This window comes from Belonocnema kinseyi, chromosome 6 (genome assembly GCF_010883055.1).
Source record: "Belonocnema kinseyi isolate 2016_QV_RU_SX_M_011 chromosome 6, B_treatae_v1, whole genome shotgun sequence".
In the NCBI taxonomy this organism is placed as follows: Eukaryota; Metazoa; Arthropoda; class Insecta; order Hymenoptera; family Cynipidae; genus Belonocnema; species Belonocnema kinseyi.
Window position 1 is genome coordinate 75,462,529 of NC_046662.1, and position 24,929 is coordinate 75,487,457.

General features: G+C 28.3%; 1 protein-coding gene across 1 annotated transcript in view; it reads right to left on the reverse strand.

The window, feature by feature from the left end:
- Positions 1 to 408: 408 nt before the first annotated feature.
- Positions 409 to 24,929, reverse strand: part of LOC117175451 — a 42,543-nt gene continuing 18,022 nt past the window's right edge. The window contains exons 6-11 of the mRNA XM_033365159.1: positions 12,658 to 12,714; positions 10,346 to 10,670; positions 7,197 to 7,508; positions 4,567 to 4,835; positions 2,228 to 2,391; positions 409 to 1,042 (exon numbers count right to left, since the gene is read on the reverse strand). Coding sequence (XP_033221050.1) covers positions 839 to 1,042; positions 2,228 to 2,391; positions 4,567 to 4,835; positions 7,197 to 7,508; positions 10,346 to 10,670; positions 12,658 to 12,714 — 1,331 coding nt within the window. The 3' untranslated portion in view covers positions 409 to 838. The remainder of the gene's footprint in view (positions 1,043 to 2,227; positions 2,392 to 4,566; positions 4,836 to 7,196; positions 7,509 to 10,345; positions 10,671 to 12,657; positions 12,715 to 24,929) is intronic.

Genomic DNA, 24,929 nt, shown 5'->3' on the forward strand with positions numbered 1-24,929 from the left:
CTGCCAAAATTTTCGACATTTTTCTGGCGGATTGCGGAAGTGTGAAATCCCTCACCAGAATCAAAATATGTATCAAAGTTAAATATCTTATTTAGTTAAAAAAAAAAAACAGAATTAAAAAAAATTGTTAGAAGGATTGTTAGCATTTCACCTAAACAAATTTTTACAATAAAGAAAGTAGCCTGCACACCAAATGTTATGATTTTGTAACTTTGTAACAATTATAGCAAAACTGAAGCGCACCGTTTAAACTAAGTCGAAAATTTGTTATTTTGTATATGCATAATTTCTACATTTGATTAAACCCAAATATAGAAAAAAAACACAAGTAGTTGTTAAGATAGAGTAAGAAAATCAATAAAAATAGTTAATAATGTGGGATTATAAACAAGATTTCGATAACAAATGTTGTTTAAATACAAATGAATTCTTTATTTACACGCATACAAGCAAAAAGAACATCCGTTCTAAACTGCACAATTTACATAGTTGATATTCTTCGCAATCACTTATGAAACGTACAAAAACTTAAATATTAATAACGTTAAAATGGTCGAAGGTGTTGTTAATTGTAATGAAAACTATCAGTAACAACAAACATTAACTGTTTTAAAAGCCGATGAAGTTACGAAAGAAAGACATTTAAGTAGAGCGTCTTAAAATAACTACTTCTGAAAAAAATATCGATTAGAAACAGACTTCATCATTTAAATAAAGGCAATTTTATGTTAAACCTGGTACTAAATTGAAATTGGCTGATTATTAGATTCGTGAAATATCTACATATTAAAAGTGAGCTAAAATGAGCTCAAACTAACATTAATTAATAAGACATTTTTTAAGCACGATATTCGTAGACGGATCGGTCGAGATTATAGTAAACAATTTGTTCGTCAATCCAGTGACGAGCTCCAGCAACATTTGCGTAAACACCGGGTGTTTGATTTTCACCGCAACCAATTCCCCAGGCGACAATTCCTGCTTGCACGTACCGGGCTGGATCATTTACCAATGGACAAACTAAAGGACTTCCCCCATCACCCTGAAAAAAAAATTCGCGTAAATTTTTATTTACCTAATAAATTGGAAAATAAAATCTAACAAAAAATTAAATAAAATTAACCCATTAAGTCCCAAAACGAAGACATTTCTCTCCTACGTTTAAGCTTGAATAATTTTATAAAAAAGGCAAAGAATGTATTGTAAAACAGTCTTTTCTACTATTTTTTACTATTTTACAACTACTCTGCACGATGCAATAGTTTAAAAAACGGAAAATATTGATTTTCCATTAATAATTAACAAATTTAAAAAAAAATCCTTTTTTTAAGCAATTTTTTTCGATCAAAAAATAGAGGAGGAGGGAATTTTTTACGGGATAAATGTGCACAAAAGTGTACAAAATGTTTGCACTTTTCAAATCCGTTGAGTTTTTTTATCTAACAAATAAAAATATTTAGTGTTAAATAGGTAAAATCATGATATTAAAATTATAAAAAATCATTTTATTGCTATTTTACGTCATTTTCACACCAAAATCTAACGCAGTGAGTGAAATATAGTTTTTTCCAACGATTGAGTGATTCACTGATATTATTCTCGCACTCATATCTTGAAACTTGAGTGAACTTCAGTGTTACACTGCAGAGTCATGTAAAATTGTATATCAGTAAATATTAACTTTTAATTTTATAAAAATAATATCAGTGAATCACTCAATCGTTGGAAAAAACGATATTTCACTCACTGCATTGGATTTTTGTGTGAAAATGACGTAAAATAGCAATAAAATGATTTTTTTATAATCTTAATATAATGATTTTACCTATTTAACACTAGATATTTTTATTCTGATGAAAAATAAACTATTCAAATAGCTTTTTACTGAAATAATGAAATATTTATATGATTTGAGCGAAAAAATCACCAAAAATATCAGTAAAACGAAATTTACAATTTTTGGTTTCGGTTTTTTGACTGCCATTTTGTTTTAAAAAATCGTAGATAAAAAAACTAAACAGATTTGAAAATTTCAGACATTCTATGCACATTTTCGACGGTAAAAAAATTCCTTCCCCTCTATTTTTTGATTGAAAAAAATATTGCTTAAAAAAAAGCAATTTCTTTTTAAATTTGTTAATTAATAATGGAAATTAAATATTTTCTGTTTTTTAAACCATTGCATCGTGCAGAACATACCCGAAAATGGGAAATATTTTGTTCGTACCTTGCAAGTATCTTTGCCAGGTTCTCCACCAGCACATATGAACGAATTGTCCAAAGCAAAGTATTTTCCGAGTCTTGTTTGCCGAAGAGAATTCTGGCAAGAATTATGCGGGACTATTGGTAGTTCCACTCTTTTCAAGATGACCTGGTATTGTCCTTCTTTTCCTGCACTCGAATTAATTTTTAATTGATAAAATTTAAAATTTGTCATTTTTAATTATTTGTAACAATTAAAAAATAAATTATCTTGAAAGGATTTCGTTTCTTTAACATATATATTTTTTAAATATTAAGCTCAACTTGCATTATTTTCAAGAAGATTTTTTCAAGAGCTCTGAAAAGCTTGGAAAAGGTGAAAAACTTAAGTTTTATAACTTTTTTTCTTTTAAGTTTAATCAAGAATAATTATGGCCTCAAAAGTAGTTTACATTTCCAGTTTTTACTTTTTCTACATTTGTTAAGATACAAATAATTTTACATTGATTAAGTAAAAAATGTAATCTTTAAAAATAATCTATTTAAATGAGGTTTTTGTCTATATTCATTCCAAATTTGTGCTGTCTAAATTTTATTTATTCAAAGGTTTTCTATTTTGAATACTTCGTAAGTTATATTTTTTATACATGGACGTGTTCGATATTTTTTGCTTTTGAATGTGATTAAATTCAATTGCTCATACTCAAACGATAAAGAAGTAGGGCTTTCGTTTGTAAGTTCTGCAAATTTGAACAAGCAAATACATACGGAAATATTAATTAAAATTATTAAATTTTGAAAGACTTCAAGCGTTGTATTAAAATTATTTAACGTAAAACGCTTTAAGTATGAAATTATTCGATTAAACTTTTTTTTTTTAATTTGTGCAATATTTCGAACATTTTCGACTTAAAAAGTTCAACAAACAATTAAATTTTAAATTTCGAAGGATTTACACAATTTCGAAAGTTATGACTTTAAAATTCCATCTCTAGATTTCTTTAGGTATAATTTTACTTCAGAAGGAACCATTAATCGACATTAAACCCTTTCAAATTTAAAGCATTACACAATAAGAGACAAAACAAATAAAAAATAAAGAATTAAATTAAGAGGAATTAAAAAAAGAGCTCAATACATATGGGAAATAAGGAGATTTGTCACTATATTAAATTAAATTTGAATCGCTTTAATTTTTAATATTTCAAGTAAAAATTTTGCATTTTCAACCAGATAGATTAATTTTTAACCAAAAAGTTGAGTTTTCAACGAAAATAACTACTTTATGTAAAAAAGCCGAAATTTCAGAAAAATATATGAATTTTCAATAAAAGAATTAAGTTTAAAATAAGAGAGATCAACTTTCAACCAAAAGTGCAATAGTTACCTTTACAGTTAAAGAGATTAATTTTCAACTAAAATGGTGATTTTTTAACCAAAAATGACGAATTTTTAACCAAAACATCTTTAACCAAAAGATATAACAGTAAAAATTTCAACAAAAAAGAATGAACTTTTAACCAAAAATAGTTGGATTTTCTTATCAGGTTCTATTAATTCACTAAGATCACGGAGCCCTTGCTTTATGAAGCATAGAACTCTAAGTTTCCGGAATTAGGTCACACCTCTTTGCTCCCAGGTCTCGAATTCTATGCTTTTAGGTCATAGACTCCGAGCTTTGAAGCACGTAAAAATTGTAACTATAAAATCTCGCGCTTCCGTTAATTACTCTCTTGAAATTTCTCTCCATGTGAACTGAAGAATAATAATTTAAAATTCATTTTCGATTGTACACTTTTTGTTTTTGGGCTAGGCAATTTTAAATCCGGGCTACACAAAGTGTGTCAGACTAATAAGCAAAATTTTAGCCCCTGCATGTTTCTCACATGTTACCATAAAGTCCATGAATTTAAATAATAATTAAAACAAATTTCTATTTGATCCAATATTCTGAAAGTTATTTAAAAAAATTTGTTAACGTAGTTATTTAATTTTACATTATAATTAAGAAGAAAATGTAATCACGTATGAAAAAATTCCATGATTTAAAAAAATCCCTAGCGTTTCCAGGTTTTCCAGGTACAGAAAAAATCCCTGATAATTCTAGGTTTACCAATTTTTCAGGTCAGCAGACACCCTGCTCAATAAGAAATCAGGCCATTTATAAAGGTCTCGATTTAAAACTGTTCAACTATTAATGTTTTCGAATTAAAATACTATAATTTTCTAACCTTTTTTTGTAGCCAATTAAGATCAGTGGCATTTTTTTAAATTAGTAGCATAATAGTTGCATAATTTAAAAAAGTGTTAAATAATCGCACGAGTCCGAGTCCTATGATTCATAAAAAATTGTTTGCCTCTTACCAAAAACGTCTTTTCCCCATCCACTGGCAAAACAACGAGAACCGTCAAATCGGGCACCTTCATCTGGAAGACAGACTACATCCACATTTTCAGCAGGATCCACTGGTGTTTTAAGAATCAGAATAGCCAGATCGTTGTAAAGGGCTCCTGAATGGAATTTTTCATGAACGACTACAGCCTGCACATCTCTGTCTTGATGAGGGTATATTTCGTTCTTCGTTTGTGTATCCCATTCACCAGCTCGGACTTTCAGTGAACTTGCTTCTTTTCTGTAAGAAAGCCACATTTGTCAGATTCAAAAGTTTGAAAAAAGACATCTTTTCTGAGTGATATTATATAATATAAATTACAGGGATAAACAGCAGATAAGTATTCCAGTTTTAGGTAAAAAAGAGGTTTTTTTTCTAACGAATGGGACTGAAAAAATTTCAATTTACTATTAAAAACGTTTTATATCACATAGATATCTCGTGAATATTGGAAGAAAGTATCATCTACCAGTAGCGTCTTTCCCTTAGTAAGCTCCTAGCAAGTTTCCTACTGTTAAAATACATCAGAGACGAGAATATAAAAGATTGAAAAATATATAAGCAACACAATTGAAAAATGATAATTTCTGAACTTTTTAAAGTGTATTTTTAACAGCAGTTTTGTTTTTAAGGTTTTTATATCTGTTGAAATTTGCATATTATTTTCGATTTCCAAATTTTTGTTTTTACAACATATTAACATTTTACATATTAAAACATATTATACATTTTTAAAATATCAAAAATGAATGAAAAATCCAGTTTATTTTTCGCAGCCTTCGCAGTCTTTTCCTCGTTCTTCCACTTAAATGCGAACTTCGGTAAAAATTCACGTGTTTTGTTTAAATTCACCTTTTTCGCCTAGAACTGGTTCAAAATTGGACTTTTCTGGTTAAATTGAACTGTTTGTTATTTAAAATTAAAAAATTTTTTGGTTAAAATATCAAGCATTCGATTTTTTTGTAGAATTTAACTTTTTGGTTAAAAATGTTATTATTTGGATAAAAAGGTGTTGAAAATTCTACAATTTTATTAAAACTGATCCTTCTTTATTAAAACTGCAACTGCATTGATGAAAACTCGTCTTTTTTATTTGAAATTTAATTATTTTGGTAGAAAATTCAACTACTAATTGCAAATTCATTTTTAATGTAGAAAATTTATCTTTTTAGCTTAAAAAAAGCAATAATTTTGTATAAAATTCAACTACTTGGTTAATAAATTAAATATTTGGATGAAAATTAATATTAATGGGTTGAAAATTTAACTATTTTGTAAAAAATTGTTTTTTTTTTTTTAATTAAAAATCGAACAATTTGGTTCGATTTTTTTTCTTTCTTGGCTGAAAATATAGCTCACAATCTTTCTTAGATGAAGATTCGTCAATTTTAGTGAATATTTAACTATATTTTTGCAGATTTTCTTTTGTTGAAAACAATCTTCTTTGTCTGTTTTTAAAATGTTCTTAATTTCAAACTAACTCTTTTTTTTCTACCGTCTCTTTAGTTTGAAAATTTATCAAATTGGTAGAAAATTGAACTATATTTTTGAAGATGTTTTTGTGTCGAAAATTTGTGGAAAACTTGTCTTTTTTTGGTTGAATTCCACCGTCTCGGATTTATCATTAAAATCTGTTTTTATTAAAACATCAACTATTACATTCTTCCTTGAGAATTTATCTTTTTTGGTTGAAAAATCATCTCTTTAGTTGACAATTGATCTTTTTTGGTTGAAAAATTAACTTTTTTCTTGAAATATCATATTTTTGGGTTGTAAGTTAAACTGTTTTGTAGAAAATTCGCCTTTGTAGCTTAAAAATTTAACAATTTGGTACAAAAGTTAACTATTTGATTAAAAAGTTCAGTGATTGGGTGAAAGTGAACTTTTTTGTTGATAATTAAACAGATATGTGGAAAATTTGTATTTTTTGGTTTAATTCAATTGTTTGTCAGTTAAAATTATAATTCTTTTTTATGTTGAAATATCCTTTATTACATTTTTTGTCGAGAATTTCTTTTTTTGTTTGAAAATTCCACTACTTTTTTAAACACTAAACTTTTTTGTTAAAAATTTTGTTATTGAAAATTCAAAATCTTACCTAAAAATTCATCTAATTGGTTAACAATTAGTTTTTTTGGCGAAGAATTAATCTTCTTTGTTGAAAATTTATCTTTTTGGTTCAAAATTCAACTTATTGGTTAAAAATTAATTTATTTCGTTGAAAATGCAGTACTTTTATTTCGAATATTAGGAATTGAAAGCGTTTCAATTTGAATTTAATATTAGCACCTACATTATGTTTATTTTTTATAATTTATTTCTCCATTTTCGTGAAAGATCTCCTTATTTTCCCGATTTTTCGAGAATTTTTTACTGTGAAGAGAATCTTTATCAAAGAGTCTTGTTTTCTAATATCTTGAATTTTTGTTCATGAGTCTCAAACATTAACCGAAACCTTGTAAAAGAAGAGGGGAAAAGGATAAATTTGGTCAAAATTCATGAATTTTTGTTTTTGTTTTAGGAGATTTTCCAAATTTAAAGAGGAAAAAGAGAATTGTATCAAAAAGGAGACGGACTGTGAATCTCTGAACAAGATCTTACCCATTGACGCAATGAGCAGCAGTAAGTACAGCCTGTCTGTGAATAAGAGCACCTCCACATTGATAAACATTTAATTTTTGACCATTGCTGCCAATATCTTCTTCACGCAAAATAGCCACCATCCACGGGAATTCCCCAAACTGAGCTTCATTATCTCTTTGTCCAGTTATCCTGAATCCAACACCCTCTGGATTTCTTTGCCCACATCCCTTACGAACTGTTGGTGGGGGAGTGATTTTCTCATCTGGGTTTGAAATAACATCTGGAGGCTTGCAGCAAATGTCCAAGTAAGCGTCACAGACTCCCTGAATTCTGTAAAACATGGATAATTCAATTTGAAAATTTCCCCAGATTTTCATGACGTTTGTAAATTGCTGAATTAATTGTAAATAATTTTTGATTATATATTCTTCCAATATTCCTGAAAAATGTCCTTGACGCTCGTGAATCCTGAATTTATGGAACATTTGTTATTACACTCAACTCCCGATATAAGACCGGTTTCGGACATGGCTTGTCTTGGCCTTGATCCTAAATCGGAAAAATCCAAACGTAAATAGGCAGGGTCACAAGAATCATTTCTGATGAATTTGGACTCACGAAACAACCTGATACAACTAATGCGCTGAGAGTGCGGTCCTCATGCTATTTTTGTCACGCTTGACTGACCACAGACTCCCTTTCAGCCAGCGGCTCCTCTCATCAAGAAACTGGGTGGGGAGCCATAAGTTCTAGGAATATCATAAAACGGGGGACCTTATATCAGAAGTTGAGTGTATTAACTGATGTCATGATCGTTCAATTAATTCAAACTATTCACTTACTACCAACAATTTTCCTCTCACATTTTCCATGTTTATTAAAAATAACCGAAGCGCCTTAATTGAAGAAAATCATACTTGCACAGCATAAGCTCAGTGATTCCCCTGAACGTGGGTCTCATATAGCATGCATGTAAATCAATGTAAATTTAGAAATAGAACCAGTTTCCTTTTAATAAGCCAATTAAAACCAACCAATATTAATTAAAGAATGGAGATTAACCCGTTATCGCTGTTCGCTCTAGTCAATTTTGATATTCTTATCATTCCTACAATTATTTTTAAATATTTTATACCAGGTTATACCTTGATAAGAAAAATATAGCGCAATTGAATAAATCCTATACAATTTTTTACGTATTAAACATGAATTTCAATGTTTATTTAAAATTGTTTTCTTTAGTCTACAAACTTCATCTTTTTTGTTAAAAATCCAACTGTCGTGTTGAAAATTAATATATTTCGGTTGAAAATTAACTTTTTTGTTGAAGTCACATTTTCGTTTTGAAAATTTTACCGTTTTGTAGAAAAGTCATCTTTAATGGTTAAATTAAACTGGATTTTGTGGAAGTATCAACTATTATATTTTTCGTCCAAACCTCATCTTTTTAAATTAAAAACTCAACTCCTTGGTCAATAGGAGCTCCTTTCTTGAAAATTCATTTTTTTGTTATATAAATTCAATTAATTGATTGTAAATTAACTTTTTTGTTTAAAATTCAACTGTTATATGAAAATTAATCTTTTTGGTTTGGAAATTTCACAATTTTTGGTTATAAATGGATCTTTTATAGTTTAAAAATTCAACTATTTACTTAAGAAATTTAGAAACGAAAACATATAAATTAAAAATTAATAAAATAAAACTTGGAATATCATCACATCCATTGTTTAAAATAAATACTTGAAAATTTATGTAATTTGTTGAAAATCCGTCTTTATTGATTAAATTCAACTGTTTTTCGATTTTAAATAAAAATATTTTTTGATTGAAATATCAATTGTTACATTTTTCATTAAAAATTCATCTTTAAAGGCTTAGAAATTATTTTAACTGAAAATTTAACTATTTGCTTCAAAATTCTAATACTTGTTTAAAAATGAATGTATTTTGTTAAAAAATTGTCTTTTCAGATAGAAAATTAATCTTCTTGATGGAAAATTCAACTATTTAGTAAAAAATATATGTATTTGTTTGACAATTCCTATTTTTTAGTAAAAAATCTATTGTCCTGGTTAAAAATGCAACTGTATTGTTAAAAATTAATTTGTTATAATTGATCCAATGTTTTTTTTAATTTAAAATTAAAATTATTTTTTATTTAAATATTACCTATTACATTTTTTTCTTAAAAATTAATATTTCCAGGTTGAAAATGCATTGCTTTGTAGAGAATTCGTCTCTTTGGCTTGAAAATTCAACAGTATTGTAAAAAATTCGTTTACTTTGTACTGAAAATTAATTTTTATTATTGAAATTTTAACTGTTAGATTTTTGTTTGAAAACGGATTTTTTTTTAAGTTGAAAATTCTACTAATTGGCAAATAATTCATGTATTTTCTTAAAAATTCATCTTTTTTGTTTGAAAATAATCTTCTTGGTTAAAAATTCAACTATTTGGTAAAAAATATATGTCATATGGGTGACGTGTCGTATTTTTTGGTGTAAAATCAATTTTTTGGGGGGAAAATGTAACCGTATTGTTGGAAAATAATATATTTTCTTGAGGATTCATATGTATATTGTTAAGAAGGTTTATTTTTGGGTTATATTGAACTGTTTTTTATTTAGAGTTAAAATCTTGTTTAGCTTAAATATTAACTACTACATTTCTTGGCGAGTATTAGTATCTTCACGTAGAAAATCCAACTGTTTTGTACCGAATTCATCTGTTTGGCTTGAAAATTCAGCAATTTGGTAGAAAACTCAACTGCTTCGTGGAATATTTATGCAATTTGTTGAGAATTTTTTTTTTGTTGTTGAAAATTTAACTATCTAGTTGAAAATTCAGTTATTTTTTTGTTTGTAGAAAGCTCACATTTTTGTCTTGAAGATTGAAAATTTAAAATTCTGCACATAAGCACAAAATTGTAAGAAAATAGTGTCATTAGTGTATTTCTTTTTTTTCGAAATAGTAACGAAATAGTTTTAACGATTTAAAAAATTGTCCCTTAGTATCAGTATTGTGGTGAGCCGGAATCCTGCGTATTATACAAATTAAAAATGCTTTAACAGGTTAATCCACACCAACTGGTTAATAGTTTTGAGTGTTAAATGTAAAATTTTGAAGTAGTTCCTGTCAGAGACTTTTCCTTCAGGAGACTCACCCGTTGGAACGAGTATTAGTACTAGAAATAGTACCAGGAAAACTGGACCTGATATCAATGAGTCCGATGCCGTTGTCCAAGATGCTGTTATTCTGGCACTGATAATATGGGACACATTCGCAATCCGATGGCTTATTGTTTTTTTGATTGTCAGTGCCAAGAATTGTACTGGGTGAACTACTTCCTTGAGTTGCGTCAGGATTAAAAACACTGGAGATGAGGGCGTCTAGATTGGCATCGTCTTCGGATTTTGCGGCGTTTGTTGGAGTTTGGGAGGGCTTCCCTTGGTTGAATACCTGGTCCACCAACCCACTCAAGTCTCCTCCTATACTCATAATTTCAGGTTAATATCATTCAATTTATTTAAACTCGAAAAAAATTCTTTTACTTTTCATGCCTTAAAAAATGCGAACCCCTTTGATTCGAAGTGTTCGTTACTTAAATTTCTTTTGAATTTTAATTCAGGCCGTGAAAAAATATTCGTGGTCATTTTACGATTTTCGAAAAAATTTTATGAGTTACTTCAATTTTTCAATTTAAACCTCATAAACTAAAAATTTATAATTTAAAGTATTAAGAAAATATTCAAATTAATTAATTTAATACAAACAAATTCTAAAAGAGAAAATTTTTAATTTCTATATTGAAAAATTTAGAGCAAAATAATATCAATATTGTACAAATTCGAAGACTAAAATTAGACAATCTCCAAATGGAAAAATCTAAAATTACACAATTTCAAAGTAGAATCCATTAAAATAACCAATTTATATTTTAAAGTAGCAGGAAAATGATTTAATGAAAAAAATTGTTCAACTATGTTGTCTCATTGCATTTTCGACCCTTATTAAACTTTTTAAGTTTCTAATTCAATTATTTTACTATAAAAGCCTTAAAGGAGAAATTGGATCATTTTGAATCATGAACATTAAATACATAAAAAATAGAATTAAAACCCCTTAATTTTTAAATCATTACATAATTTGAATCGATACGAATTTGAAACAAAAATGTTAAATTTGCCAATCAAAAATTGTGTCAATTTGAACGCTTTCTATTTAAAAGAGTTTTTTCTAATTTTAATTAAAATTGTATAACTTAGAAATATTTAATTTCAAATTATCCAATTTCAAAAGCTACTAGTTTAATATTGTTCATATTATAAAGCATCAATCTGAAATTTTTAATTTTTTAATTAAATCAATATTAAAAATTATTTAATTATGAAGACTTTAAAATGGATGTTGCAAAATAACGTTTAAATTTACAATTATGCAAATTCAAGCGTTCCTAATTTTAAATTGACCAATTTCAAGAATTATAATTTGAAATTATTTGATTTGATCCTTCTGAAATAATAATAATGAAACTAATAAAAGGCTCTTATTTCTAATTCTGCAATTTTGAACGATTTTGAATTTAAAACCAAACAATTTTCGATATTTCAGTTGAAAGTTTTTGAATTTAAGACCAAACAATTTTGGATATTTTTTTTTATTATTATTCAATATATTAAAGATTAAATTTAAAATTTCTCAACTTTTAAGGTTTTTGAATTGAAAATATCCAATTTTTTATATTTAAATTTGAAATGATAGAATTTGCGAGTTCTTAAATTATTAAAATTTAAACATCTTTACAATTTTAAATAAATTTGTTAAATATTGAAGGGATAAAACTTGTTGAGTTTCAAGCAATATAGATTTAAAATTATCAATGGCATTTTGAACTTTATGTTTTCTTAATCATACAATTTTAGTAAATTTAAATTTAGAGCCAAACAATTATGTATATTTTAATTTAAAAGTTTTGAATTTTATATTTTTCGGAAAATGTAAAAGTGATTTGCTAGCAGGCTTGAAATAAACATGCAAAAATATACATTTGCAAATTATAAACGTTCCGAATGAGATAATTAAAAATTTAGAGACCATTTAAAAATTAAAATTCGGGAAATCAAAATTTTTACACGATGAAATCAAGTTTCATTTCAAATATTTGAGAAGCATTTTTAGTAAAATTAAAATTTTAAAAATTGTCGGTCAGAAAATAAATTCACTGTCATTTATCAGCTGTCACTCGGTAATTTCCTGGTTTTTCGGTCCAGTACCCAAACTATCATTTTTATTTTCATAGCTTTTCCTTATTTGATAAACTTTGACTTATGCATATTTAAGGACTGACTACGATTATGTTACAAAGATAGAGCTTTTAATCAAATTAAATAAAGCATAATATCTTTCTTCTGAGGGATATATTTGACTGAATGGTAAGAGTGTGGATGAATAATTTAACATATAAAAATAAATTACCTGAATTTTGTTGAGGAGCTGCTAAACACAGACTGACAATGAATAAAGCTGAAGTGACTCGAAAAAACCACATATTCAAATCAGATTACACACTGAAAAAATAAATCAATAATTTAAAAAACTGCTTTTTCACACCAATTGTTTTGTGGAGAATTTATTTATTTTGTTGAAAGTTCCTCTTTTTGGGTAGAAAATTAATCTTCTTTTTTGAAAATTCATCTTTTTGGCTGTGGATTCAACTATTTCGTTAAAAATTCTTTTTTTTTTTTTGTTGAATATTAATTTTACAAACTAAAAATGGGGTTACTTCATTTTTGGTGAAATTTTTTTTGCAGTCAAAAATTCAACTATTTGATTAAACGTTGAACATTCATCCAACTTGACTAAAAATTACATTCTTGTTCAAAATTCATCTTAGTATAAGTTTAAAATTCTACTATTTTGTTAAGTCATCTTCTTTAAATTTCAATCTTGTTCCGTTGAAATACGTAATATTAAATCTCTCGTTGAGAATTCATATTTTTTGTTTGAGAATTGAACCTTGGTTAAAAATGTAACTATTTTGTTAAATATTTAATATTGTTTGTTTATGGACGATCCCTAGAGAAATCAGTGAATTGATAATATGTTTTTAATCAGTTTATAACTTTTTTGAAAACTCTTGCAACGTAGATATTGTTTATTTTGATTCAATATCAAGACTTTTTTCTTATTATCCTTAGTACACGCAAGCTTCTATTTCTACCTTTTTACTGCAAAGTCAATTACGCGCGAGTACATAATTACAGTGCTTACGTCTTACAATTATAAATCAAAGTTGATTAAAGAGAAAAAATCTACGATCTTTGAATTTAAAATCACTGATTTGAAAGAACAGATCACAATTTTGTAGACAATGTTTCTTTTTAAGCATTAAAAGTGAAACATTTATTGCAAATTGATCACTTGACTGGAATATAGTTACTACAGTTAAGACTTGATTCTAAGAAGGAAGGAATGTAAAACTATGATTTCCTTGTCGGGAATCCACACGTATGATTAATTATCAAAGTCTTTTTTGTAGTACACTTCATTACAGAAATATATATATATAGTCATTATCATTATCTAAAAGAAATCAACAGCTTTTTGCCTTATTTTCAGATTAAATATATTGAATTAATTATTTTTATCTAAACAATTATTTCAGTATATAAAATTAATAATATAAAGTAAATAATAAACAAATAATTATAAATAAATAGTATAAATAAGCAGTAAGTATATATAAATAATAAAGAAGTAAATAAAATTAAAGTTAATAAATATTTAATTTTGATTGTTAAGAAAACCTCTAAACACAAATTAATTATGACATAATTATTCTGAGAATTCACGAGTTATTCTCCGATCGCAGCATTGGAGAAGCTAAACAGAAAATTTGCAATTGTAAAAATCTGTTCAAAATAGAAATAATTTAATATGGCAACAGTGAGAAGAGCATCAAGGCCGTTGTGGTTCAAGAGCTGAGAATTAAAATGTCGTAATCGATAAGTCTGGCAGTCGCATTTACAGTGAAAGTGTAGTACTTCTTACTCATTTAAAAATTGCATTGATTTAAATATTTTTTTACTTAGAAATTATTATTTTAATTACGCGCACCTTTTTTCTAGAGTCAGACATCTTGTTCGCAGTATTTTCAATAATTTGTTTACAGAAATACAGGATGTTTAAGAGTAAGATAAAATAACATGATTTAAAAAAAAAATTGCCCGTTTTATTATTATAATTCTTAACAAATTTTAGGCTATATGATTTTTTTCATATTTTAAATTTAAATTCAAGTTTTAATTCTTGTCAGAGTTAAAACGTGATTTCAGTTATTTCATAATGATACACTAATTTAGCATAAATTTAATTGCTTATAAATTCGACAAATGTTTAATTTGAAAGGTTTTATTTCTTGAAACTAAAAAGGATTTCGAACTATTATTGTATTTTTGGTAAATGTTAATGATTTCTTGGATTTTAAATTTAGCGCTCCTTAGCACCTCGATTTCGATTTCACGAGTATTATATCAACAGTTGGGAATCCCCGAACTTGGTATACCTGTGTCAAGCAAACAGTCACCAGGTGTAACCTCGAACTGCAAGGGCGTACGTGTGTAGGTTGAGCCCGAGGCAAAACATAAAATTCAATGAATTTGAAGAAACGTTGATAAAAAGAGAAAGTGGCGTCAATAGCAAACATTTGTAAAGAGCTACTCTACGAATATCAATTTGTATTAATTTTACAATGTTTAATAAATTCTTAAATCTTTTTGCGATGAAATGTTTTATTATTTAGAGTATCGTAAATAAATTTTACGGCTTTACCTTTTTAGGTCTCTAGAATCTTCAATTACTGATGCATTACAAATAAAATATTTACAATTTTTGCTTGTAATATTTTATACAAAATTTCAGTTATCTATCTTGTTATATCTTTTTGAAATGCTCCCTGAAATCCAAATGAAAATACATAAAGGAATTTACTTGTAAAATGAAATTACTCGAGCAAAATTGTATTCATTGAAATTTAAAACTTTGGTAGAGACACTACAAATTGGAACATCAAGTTCTAATACGAGAAAATGTAGATGCTAAAGTATTGTTATTAAAATCAGAGCTATATATTCAATTTTATGGGACAAATTTAAATGTCAACATTTTAAACTAAATTTTAACTATAAGTATTCGAAATTTAATTTTAATCTAGCAAATCTATAATCTAAAAACAAAAAGTCTCAATAGTTGGAAAACAAGTAAAATCGATTTTTAAATTAGAAGGCTATTTAATCGAATCATTAAAAACTGTGGCTTTCAAATGTGTACAATAGGTGGAAATATAATCTTGGTAGATATTAAAAGAAAAAGTTAAATCCATGAAATAAATAATAACAAAAAACGAAACAATTTGGGTGTAGATTTTTTTGGTAAAATCTTACTTTTTCTTATGAATTAACTAAGTGGTTTAACTTTGAACCAAGTGATTGTATGTTAGACACAAAAAATTCATTTTTAATGAAAAATGTAATAACTGGTATTATTTTAAGCAAGGAAAGATTTTAATTTAAAATAAAAAGGAACTGAACCAAACAGGACAAATTTTCAACATTTGATATTTGAACCAAGATTCTTCAGTCAATGAAGAAAAAAAATTTCATCCAAAATATTGAATTTCGAGGCCTAAAAGACGTGCTTTGTACAAATTATTTGAATTTTCAATCAAAAAATTTAATTTTCTACTAAAAAGGACTGGTTTTCTACAAATGGCATAAAATTTTAAATAAATAGTTTCATTTTTATTCAAAACAATTACTTTTTAACCTAAAAAGATGAATTTTTAACAATGCAGTTGCAGTTATAAACAAGAAAATTGATTTTCTACCAGATACATATATTTTCAATTCAATAGTTAAAGTTTTAAATAAGATACATTTTTTTACCAGACGACGAATTTTTAACAAAATTATATCAATTTCTAACCAAATTTTCAGCTGAATATTTTGAACAAATGATGCAATGTTAGCACAAATTTTTTCAAATTAATTTTTAGTTTATATTTTTAACGTTTCTAAAATTGTTTAATACATAATTGACTTTTTAAACTAAAAGAGATAAATTTTTATTAATAAATGGCGTAGTTCAATTTTTATTGAGCAGAATTAGTTTTCAATAACAAAAAAAAAACGAATTTTCTACAAAACAGTTTAAATGGAGGGTAAAGGTTTCAGCGTAAAAAAACCACTCTTTTTGCGAATTTTTTTAAGAGTATGGATTGAGCAAATGTATTTAAACTTTTTGTATATTATTAAGTATACTTTTGGCAATATTCTGTAATTTTTTTATTTGAAAATATTTTAAAACAAGCCGGTGACAGAGATTGTCTGAGAACATCTTGGGAAAAAAAACAATTTGCGGTGTTGACTGTATCTCGGTCGGAAATTATCGGAAATCAAAAACTATTCAAATTTACTCGAAGTATCATCAAATCCTCTCCCCCAACGTTCTCTGATTATTTTTTTTTTGCATTTAAAAATTTTTGGTGGTCATCTAAAGTGTAATCTGCAATTATCCACGAAAAATTCCACCATTTTGTGGGTGGAAAACACCCTTAATGTAAAAAGAAAGTTTCACTAAACGTTGGAGCGAGGTGTTTTATATGTAGAAAATGTGTACCAAGTTTGAATTGAATCGGTAAAATAGTTTTGAAATGGCTGTGAACATAGACTTTGAAAAAGTAGTTTTGAGAAAAACGCGAGATTTTTTGAAAGTGCAAACCTTTATCCTCCCCTTAATTTGGTGCCAAGTTGTTGAATTTTATACTAAATTGTGGAATTTTCAAGACAAAAAGACGAATTTTCTAAAAAACAATTAAATTTCAAACAATAAAATTCATTTACAAGCAATTAGTTGAATTTTAAACATAATACCTGCATTTTTAATAAAAAAGTTATATCTTCAACAAAAAAGGATTAATTTTCTAGCAAAAAAGACGTCTCCAAATCAATGAAGTTTTCCAAATAGGTAATAATTGAAAAATAATTAAACACTGCACTTGCATTTTTTTTTAAATATGCTTAAATCTTGAAATTTTTCAAAAATTAAGCTCCTATGGCACTTTTTCTAGCAGGTACCTGAACGGAAATAACGGTCATTTTCTGATATATGTCAACTATTTCTGTAAATTCAATATAATTTATCTTAAAACTGAGCTAAGTATGAAAAATTAATTTTTTAAAATTGAGCTACGGAGACACTGACAAAACTGTATTTCTTCAAAGTTTTATGTCCAAAGAAACAAAACGGAACGTAACTAAAGTTATATCTTCGTAGCCTCATTATGTTTTGATACTTTTTTAGACTGAGCTTAGTTTTTAGCCAAATTATTTTAAATTTATTGAATAACTGGCCAATATTCAAAAATGCCCCTTAATTTCGTTCAAGTCCCTGTTTTCTATACTGATTAAGGTTTGTTTGTATTTTTCATCTTCAGTCAAAACAGCGTAATTAATAATACTCTTACACTATGTAATTATATCGTGATAAGAACGTTAAAAGAATGACAGGCGAAGAGATCAGCGAGGATCGACAATCGCACGTGACACTGACCTTTAGTAAAGAAAACCGGTCGCATCTTTCAGAAACCGGTACATGATTATCAAGATCAAATATTACTCTTATTTGCTCATTGCTGTTTAGCCAACTTCATCTTACAGAATACTTAATCCTGCATTAAGTTATCTCTTGCAAAACTGCGAAAATTAGAAGAGTAGTTTCAAAAAGTATTTTTACAATAAAAAATTATGGTGAAACTTTAGAATAGCGGCTTCTTCCGTTTGATCCTTTAACGTAAAAAAATATCAAAAACTTCTTATTATTTGATGAATTCTAAATGAAAAAGGTGGGGGAAGAGCATTTTCGAGGAATTTTTTTTATCTAATATTTAAAAAAAAACTCGCCGAAATGTTAGTTACGTACCTGACTCTAACCCAATCAAAAATCCATTAATAACAACAAATTCCCAATTTTTTATATTTAATTATTCATAATTTTATCATTATATCATACTTAACGCAATAAAAGAATAATTTGTTAATTGTTTATACTTTTTAGTGCGCTACGCAAATATCACCTATAATGAGCGCCATAGTATATTGATTTCTGTCAGGTATGCAAGATGCATTTCAGCTTCTTTTTTCGTAAAGAAAATCATAATGTGGTTTGAAAATGCTCTTCCCCCGCCTTTTTCATTTAGAATTCATCAAACAAGTTTTTGATATTTTTTTACGTTAAAGTGTTATACGGGAGAAGACGCTATTCTAAAGTTTTACCAAAATTATGTTCCAATGTAGGAATATTTTTTTGAAGCTTAGGGATTTTCGAAACTTTTAAGTTATTTTACAATTCCAGTTTAAAACCATAAACTACTTTTAATTTCATTATTCTCTTTCCTTTTCTCAGGGGCAGAAGTTTTTGACTTTAAGATTTAGAAAGAGTTGAGATGAAAAAGTGAGTCTGGAACCTTGTAGGTTCGAATCTGAGTAACTGCTTACGTTTAATTACTCACCAGTGTCACAGAGTGAGCCAATTCTTCTACTTCACACTTTGAATACGAAGAACGAACTGCGTACACAGCGTCCCGGCGAGGATTGCGATGACCACTTAGTGACCCCTACTCCATTCCCCAGCATTTATGGCACCTCCCCCCATTTCAGAGCTGATTTTTCTTCAATTACATAAATTTCGCTCAAGGCTCAAACTTTGGAAAGACCCACCATCGGATATCAAAGTCGCAGATTTTTCCTGATACAGATACAGGTCAGACTTGTACCGACGTTCCCCGCGGATTGGTCATTTCTGAGAATCCAACGTCATTGTAGCGTTTTACAGTTTTTAACGTGTACCTTCTAAATTCTAAAACATCAGAAATGATTCATTAAGAGGGTGACCGCAAAACTTCATTTTCAAAATTTGCTGACTTTTCCTTCACCACCTTGATAATCAAAGGTTGGCATTTTAATCTTGTAGCATTTTTAATATTGAATCTTTTATAAACGAAATAAAACAATTTCAGTAGAAAGGTGGCGATTCTCGACACGTCGAGATCATGAATGTTAAGCACGGACGGGATGGGTGAGCGCCCACCACTGGCGGGAGGTTTGATGCCGAGGATGAAGTAACCTTCTGTGCTCAGAAGTTTTGGATTTCTGCGGGTTTCCACTTCTCTGAAAAAATGTTCAAGCGAATGTCGAGCGCTTCTAAAAAATCAATCTGCATACGGTAGGGAATTTTTATAAGAATTGAAAAAAATAAAAAGATTGTGCAAGGGGGACTTTTAAGATATGTAAAAATCCGTAAACGGTATACATAGATAGAGTAAAAAACGAATCCAAAATTAAAATAGATGAATTTTAAATATAATTATTTATTCCAACCAAAAAATATTACTGAAGATTTTTAAAACAATAAGATGAATTTACAAAAAAAAAACTTCCCGCTAAGCGGGCACATTCACATCGCGCGCGGCACGCTTCGCTCGCAAGTTTGAGCGCGTCGAGGGCGCGCGACTGTTGGTTCTCGCGCTTCGCGCTCGATTATGTATTTACCTCGCGCTGCGCGCTCGTTCTTTATATTTTCGCACATTCTTGCGCAAACATTTTAAAATTAAGACTCAAAACATCCACCACTGTAATTTTGTGATTGTGAATTCTCTTTCGTTAAAAAAGCTTAGTTCGAGAGTTTAAGCGCACCTACGGCACGCGACTGATGGCAATCGCAGTTCGCGCTTAGCTTTGCATTTCTTCCGCATTAGGGCACAGACCTGTTAAAATCAAAGGTGAACGTACCAACAACTGTAATTTTGTGATTTTGACTCTCTTTTGTTAAAGCTCTTTTGGCTTTAACGAACACATTCTCATCACGTATCTTGTGTTTCGCACTCGGTTTTGTTGAACATGTCAACTTTTCTGCATTATACACAACATTTTTATATCAATTATAATACCTTTTTTATGTAACTCTGCCAGGGATTACTTATTAAAAAATTGCAAAATAAAAAGCAAATTGTATTTATCATGATTATTTTTGTATTCGCTTCTTATTTTGCTTTAAATTGTATTCTATGATGCTCTGAAACATGTATCATTTCAATAAATGTATATATATCATTACAATTCATAATATGCATAAAAATTGAATCGTACTAATTCTTATTTCCTTATTTTTGTAATTTTTTAAAATGTTTAATAATGTTTTTTACGATTAAATAAAAACTACGGCGCATCTGCATAGGGTCTAATACAGGAACCTATATATGGTCTTGTATAGGAGTCTATATCCTCTTTCGTCTTTTCTGTGCTTTTTTCCAAAAAGTTGATTTTTTTATTTTTAATCTTATGTTTTACGATTAAAAGAAAATCTACTGGTCCTATCGAAAAATGATTAAAAAAAAAACTACGTATCCGATCAAAAATTATAGCTCTTTTTTGGATGAACAAGTTTTGTCTCATTTTTTTTTTGGTAGCTTATATCGAAAAGTGATTCATTATAAATGTGTAGTTCTTTCCAGGGCGCGCAATTTGAGCTTTTTCATTTTTTTCGTATCTTGCATAGTTTCACCAAAACATTGAATTTTTGGATTTTTCATTACTTTTGGTGCGATCAAATTTGGAATATTCAACTTTTCAACCAAATTAAAAAAATTGTTATCATAGTCCTGTAGGGCTTTCAAAAAGCAAAGTTTTTCATCTCCTGACTTTTTTCATATCATGCGTTGTTTGTCTTAAAATGTTAATTTTAGTTTGTTTTTTTGGATTTTGAAAATGCTATTACTATACTCCAGTAATTTTTGATTTTTCGAAAAAAGTGGTTGGAATAAATTGTTAAATTTTTTGAATACTATGAATAACCGTACAGAGAATTTTTGAATTTTGAAAAAAGTGGTCTCAAAAATATTCAAAATGTGCTCACTTTTTGAATTATCATCCAAAATGGCTGGCTAACGAACTTGACCTTTAGTTTAGGACACTAAACAAGTGTACCAAAGGCCAATCTAATAGATTAATTTTTTCGGATTCAGGGGGTCTCAAAACGTGAACATTTGACAAAAACTGGGGGGGGGGGGGGGGGGGGGGGGGTCAAATTTTACATAAATCTAATACCTTCTGTGATAAGAATGTAAAAATCAATTTTCAACCAAGAAAGATTTCAGTTTAATTTTCAACATCAACGTATGAATTTTCAGTAAAAAAGTTAATTTTCTAATCAGTTAGTTGAATTTCCAAGTTAAAAAAAAGTGTATAAGAGAGTTGAATTTCTAAGAAAAATTAAATTGTCAGTATGAATATACCAATTTTTTAAAGTACACTCTTTGATAACATGTAATACCAACCCATAACTCAAAATGCATTATCATTTAGATGTTTTTGCATTTTATTATCGATTTCCAAAATGTTCTTTCTACAACCACAACTAAAAAACTTTTCTCTAATATGCTGTTTTATGCAATCTTATTTAATATTTTAGAAGTATTACAAAAAAATCAAAATTCATACTTATTTATCGTAGGCTTCGCAGACTTTTCCCATTTCCTTTTTTTCTCTCTCGGTTTCCACTTAAATGGGAATCTGAATTAATAGAACCAATTTTTGGTTGAGAATTCATCTTTTTTTGGTTAACAATTTTATTATTTGGTTAAAGTTTCAATTCTTTTTTTAATTTAACAATTATGTTAAATCATCTCTTCAGTTGAAAATGTACCTATCCTATAGTCAAAAGTTGGTCGCAGCTTTCCATAGAATGATAGAAAAGTGTAACAGGCACGTTCGAGGGATCTGCTTACATTATTAGATGTAAACATTCCTAGCGATTAAGTTACAGCGATCGTACCGAATACGAGTGGGGCTCATTTTTGGCTTTTAGCATTTATTTAATCTTCAAACCTTGTAATAATTGAAACAATTTCCATAAATGGCTCTTCTTTAAAGAATACGTTTAATTTATTATGTTGCGTTGTAAATTTACAAGAATTATTAATTAAACAATTTTAATTTAAAAATTAAGAGTTTGACTTTTTTCTACGAGTTAATTTGTTCACAGAGTCAACTCACTCTCTTTTCTATGTTGCTTTACAAAAGAACTAATAATTATTTAAACAATTTTAAGTACAAAATTAAGAGTTGGCCCTTTTTTCTGTGAGTCAATTTGTTTACGGAGTCAACTAAGAATGTCTATCCGACGAACTCTTTTCTATGTCGCTTTGGAAATTTAGAAGAACTATTAATTATTTAAACAATTTTAATTGAAAAATTTAAAGTTTGGCCTTTATCCTATGAATCACTTTGTTTTCGAAGTCAACTAGGAATATCTATCCGATGACTTTTTTCTAAATTTCTTTGTAAAATTACAAGAACTATTAATTATTTGAACAATTTTAATTAAAAAATTAAGAGTTTGCCCTTTTTTCTGTGAGTCAATTTGTTTACGGAGTCAACTAATAAAGTCTATCCGATGACTCTGTTATATGTTGCATTGCAATTTTACAAGAATTATTAATTATTTAAACAATTTTAATTGAAAATTTTTAAGTTTGGCCTTTATACTACGATTCAATTTGTTTTCGAAGTCAACTAAGAATGTCCATCCGACGACTCTTTTCTATGTTGCTTTGCAAATTTACAAGCACTATTAATTATTTAAACAATTTTAATTCAAAAATTTAAAGTTTGGCCTTAATCCTACGAATCAATTTGTTTTCGAAGTCAACTAAGAATATCTATCCGATGACTTTTTTTCTATATTTCTTTGTAAATTTACAAGAACTATTAATTATTTGAACAATTTTAATTAAAAAATTAAGAGTTTGCCCTTTTTTCTGCATGTAAATTTGTTTACGGTTTTAACTAAGAATGTCTATGCGATGACTGTTTTCTATATTGCTTTTTAAATATACAAGATATATTAGTTATTTAAACAATTTTAATTAAAAAAATTAAGAGTTTGACGTTTATCCTACGAGTTAATTTGTTTTCGAAATCAACTAAGAATGTATATCCAATTACTTTTTTCTATTTTGCTTTGTAAATTTACAAGATATATTAGTTATTTGAACAATTTTAATTAAAAAATGAAGAGTTTACCGTTTATCCTGCGAGTTAATTTGTTTTCGAAATCAACTAGGAATGTCCATTTGATGACTCTTTTCTATGTTGCTTTGTAAATTTAAAAGAACTATTAATTATTGAAAGAATTTCAATTGAAAAATTAAGAGTTTGCTTTTCTTTCTACGAGCAGGCTTCATTTTTTACCATAATTAAATAAGAATATCTTTCCGATGATTTTTTTTCTCTGATGCTTTGCTTTTTTCAAGGAAGAGGCAATTTGTCTACGGAATAAACTAAGAATGTCTTTCGATCATCATTTCCCACGTTACTCTGTTTATATAATTTATAATAATTATTAATCATTCGAACAACTTTCATAAACATATTGAGAGTTGGGGTATTATTCAAATTTGTTTACGAAGTTAACTAAGATTGTCTTTGTGATGACTCTTTTCTAAGTTATTTGTTAAATTTACCAGAATTATTAATTATTGAAAGAAGTTTCATAAAAAGTTTGGAATTTGGCTATTTTTCAACGAATAGGGTCAGTTTCTTTTTACTAAGGTTTAGTTACAATGCAGCTACATACGAGCTTTCTCGAAGTACTCGCATTTGTCTAAACATTTGGTCAGATGAGAGGAAAACTAAAGAAAACCACCTCCCGAGCTTAGTCGGGTTTTCAAAATTCGAGTACACAACCCGGTCTTTCGTTGTATATGATACCCATGCGAAGTCGTGTGTAAATAGAAGTTATTAAAGTAAAAATGATTATCGTGATATTTTCTTGAACTTAATTACCAAATAGAATAATTACATGTTAATTAGGGATAAAGTTCCGAATAGGTGAACGTGACGATTTCCTTCACACTGCGTATACTTATGTATTTTGACGCGCTGATTACGAAAACGATAGTGAAAATTGGCGACTAGGCGATTTTCATGGTGAAATCGCGGAAAAACCATAAAAAATGTGGTTTTTTGCGTTTATCACAGCCAATATGCAAAATCTCGCAAAATGCTTCCAATAAAAGTTTTAGATCTTGCAGAAATACACATTTTTTGTAGGATACATTTTTTTGTATGAGTGATAGTTTTCGAGAAAATTAATGATATCTCGATTTTTATGAAAAAAACCATAAAAATCATGCTCTTTTCGTTTTCGAGTGTTAACTGTCCCCCAGTGTCAGCAACCCGTCTTATACGCGTAATTGAACCCGTTTCCTAAGTTTTTTCTGGTTCCAGTAACAGGGGTGCCTTCCCGCCCTCCATGACGCGTGGGAAAAGGGGCAGGGGTGTGACCTTACATTATTTCTGTGATCAGTAACAGGGGTGCCTTCCCGCCCCCACGACGCGTGGGAAAATGGGCATGGGCGTGACCTAAGTTTCTTCTGGTTCCAGTCACAGGGATGCCTTCCCGCCCCCCATAACACGTTGGAAAGGGGGTCGTTTCTGAACTAAGTTATTTTTATGACCAGTGATTGGGATGCCGGGGTTTTTTGCGTTTATCTCAGCCAATACATAAATTTTCGCAAAACGTTTCTATAAATTTCTTATATGATACATTTTTTTCTACGAGTAATAGTTTCCGAGAAAATCACAGATATATCTGATGAAATGTAACAAATTTCAATGCAATTAGCGACAGGT